Source organism: Emiliania huxleyi, assembly GCF_000372725.1.
Source record: "Emiliania huxleyi CCMP1516 unplaced genomic scaffold EMIHUscaffold_6100, whole genome shotgun sequence".
Taxonomy (NCBI): domain Eukaryota; phylum Haptophyta; order Isochrysidales; family Noelaerhabdaceae; genus Emiliania; species Emiliania huxleyi.
In genome coordinates this window covers 1-1,491 of record NW_005197424.1, presented here as the reverse complement: position 1 = coordinate 1,491, position 1,491 = coordinate 1, and the positions used below count along the sequence as shown (strand labels likewise).

General features: G+C 57.7%; 1 protein-coding gene across 1 annotated transcript; it reads right to left on the bottom strand.

Annotated features, from left to right (window-relative positions):
• Positions 1 to 9: 9 nt before the first annotated feature.
• EMIHUDRAFT_124652 (hypothetical protein) lies at positions 10 to 495 on the bottom strand (the record flags this gene model as incomplete). The annotated part of the gene is made up of 2 exons (XM_005763894.1): positions 10 to 81; positions 214 to 495. Coding segments are annotated over 2 exons (354 nt in total), but the record flags the coding sequence as incomplete, so codon positions are not given.
• Positions 496 to 1,491: the final 996 nt, after the last annotated feature.

Genomic DNA, 1,491 nt, shown 5'->3' with positions numbered 1-1,491 from the left:
CATTGTCACCTGCGCCGCAGGCGTGAAACCGCCGCCCGGGCGGACGTGCTTGAGCATGCTGAGGATCTCCGAGTTGTCCTCCTGCGTCTGGTGGCCAAACTGGTTGCAGGGGAAGGCGAGAATCGAGAAGCCATCGCCAAACTTGCTCGCGAGCGCATTCATCGCAGTGAAGTCTCGCACGGTTGTGCCTCAGAGCGTCGCGACGTTCATCACCAGCAGCGGCTTGCCCTTGAAGGCCTTGAGCGCCACACGCTCGCCGCCGAGCGTCGTCGCCTCAAACTCAAAGTCGTACATCGAACTTAGCGCGTCTGCCATGTACGAGCCGACCACGGTGGACGCTCCCATGCGCTGCATCAGCTTGCGCTCGTTCGCGAGACCGAGGACAGCGCCCGAGAGACCAAGCGCGATGGCACCGCACATGGCAGTCGCGATCTTCCACGGACGGGCGGACGGCTTGGCGTCGGCATCGAAAGCGGCGTACGGAGAGGGGTCCATATACACATGATCGACACAACAACCTCAACTCGGCTCCAGGGGGGTGCAGCGCGGCGGGACTTGATTTTCTTGTTGGTAAAATTCTTTTTTCATGAGTGTAGCGGCCTTCCTCTTCGGTCTTGCCGTCGGCAGGGACCCCAAAGGATGAACAGCGGCCCCGCAATTTATTTGAAATTCTTTATGTTGAGAGACTATGGAAAGTTCACGTCATGACGGTTAGGCTGTCACGACGGTTAGCCGCTGTCATGACAGCTGCCAGCTGTCATACAGCAAACGACAGCGACAGTGACACCTACCTGTCACCAGCTGTCACCAGCTGTCACCAGCTGTCACCAGCTGTCACCAGCTGTCGTTGCTGCTGTCGTTGCTGCTGTCGTTGCTGCTGTCGTAACCATCCCCGACTGGTCCAACTGTCACTGCTGCTGTAATTGCGCAGCTGTCATTCCTGCTGTCATTGCTGCTGTCATCGCTGTCGTTGCTGCTGCTGTGCTGTCATTGCTGCTGTCATTGCTGCTGTCATTGCTGCTGTCATTGCTGCTGTCATTGCTGCTGTCATTGCTGCTGTCATTGCTGCTGTCATTGCTGCTGTCATTGCTGCTGTCATGAGCACCCCCGCAGGACAGTGTGTGGTGCCACTAACGAGAGAGACAGGACACTCAAGATATAGATGCATGCGCGCGAGACCGCTCACTCGCACGCCCGACGCCACATGAGAAACCCTCTCAACAGTAGCCACGCACGGTCAGCAGCAGCGGGCGTGAGTCGGAGAATCTGCAAAACCCTTGCCCTCCTTCCTCCAGCATGTGCCGTGATGGGCTCCAGCGCTGGTTCATCTGCCGCTCAAAAATCTCACGCGAGCGAACGGTGTCAATCCTCAGCCGCGAGGATTGGGACCTTGAAATCACGATCACAAGCAAACGCGCAGAGCATTGAGCAACACACCTCGGGTTGAACCTCTCAAGGTGCATGCTGTCACCGGCAGTCTGCATGTGGATC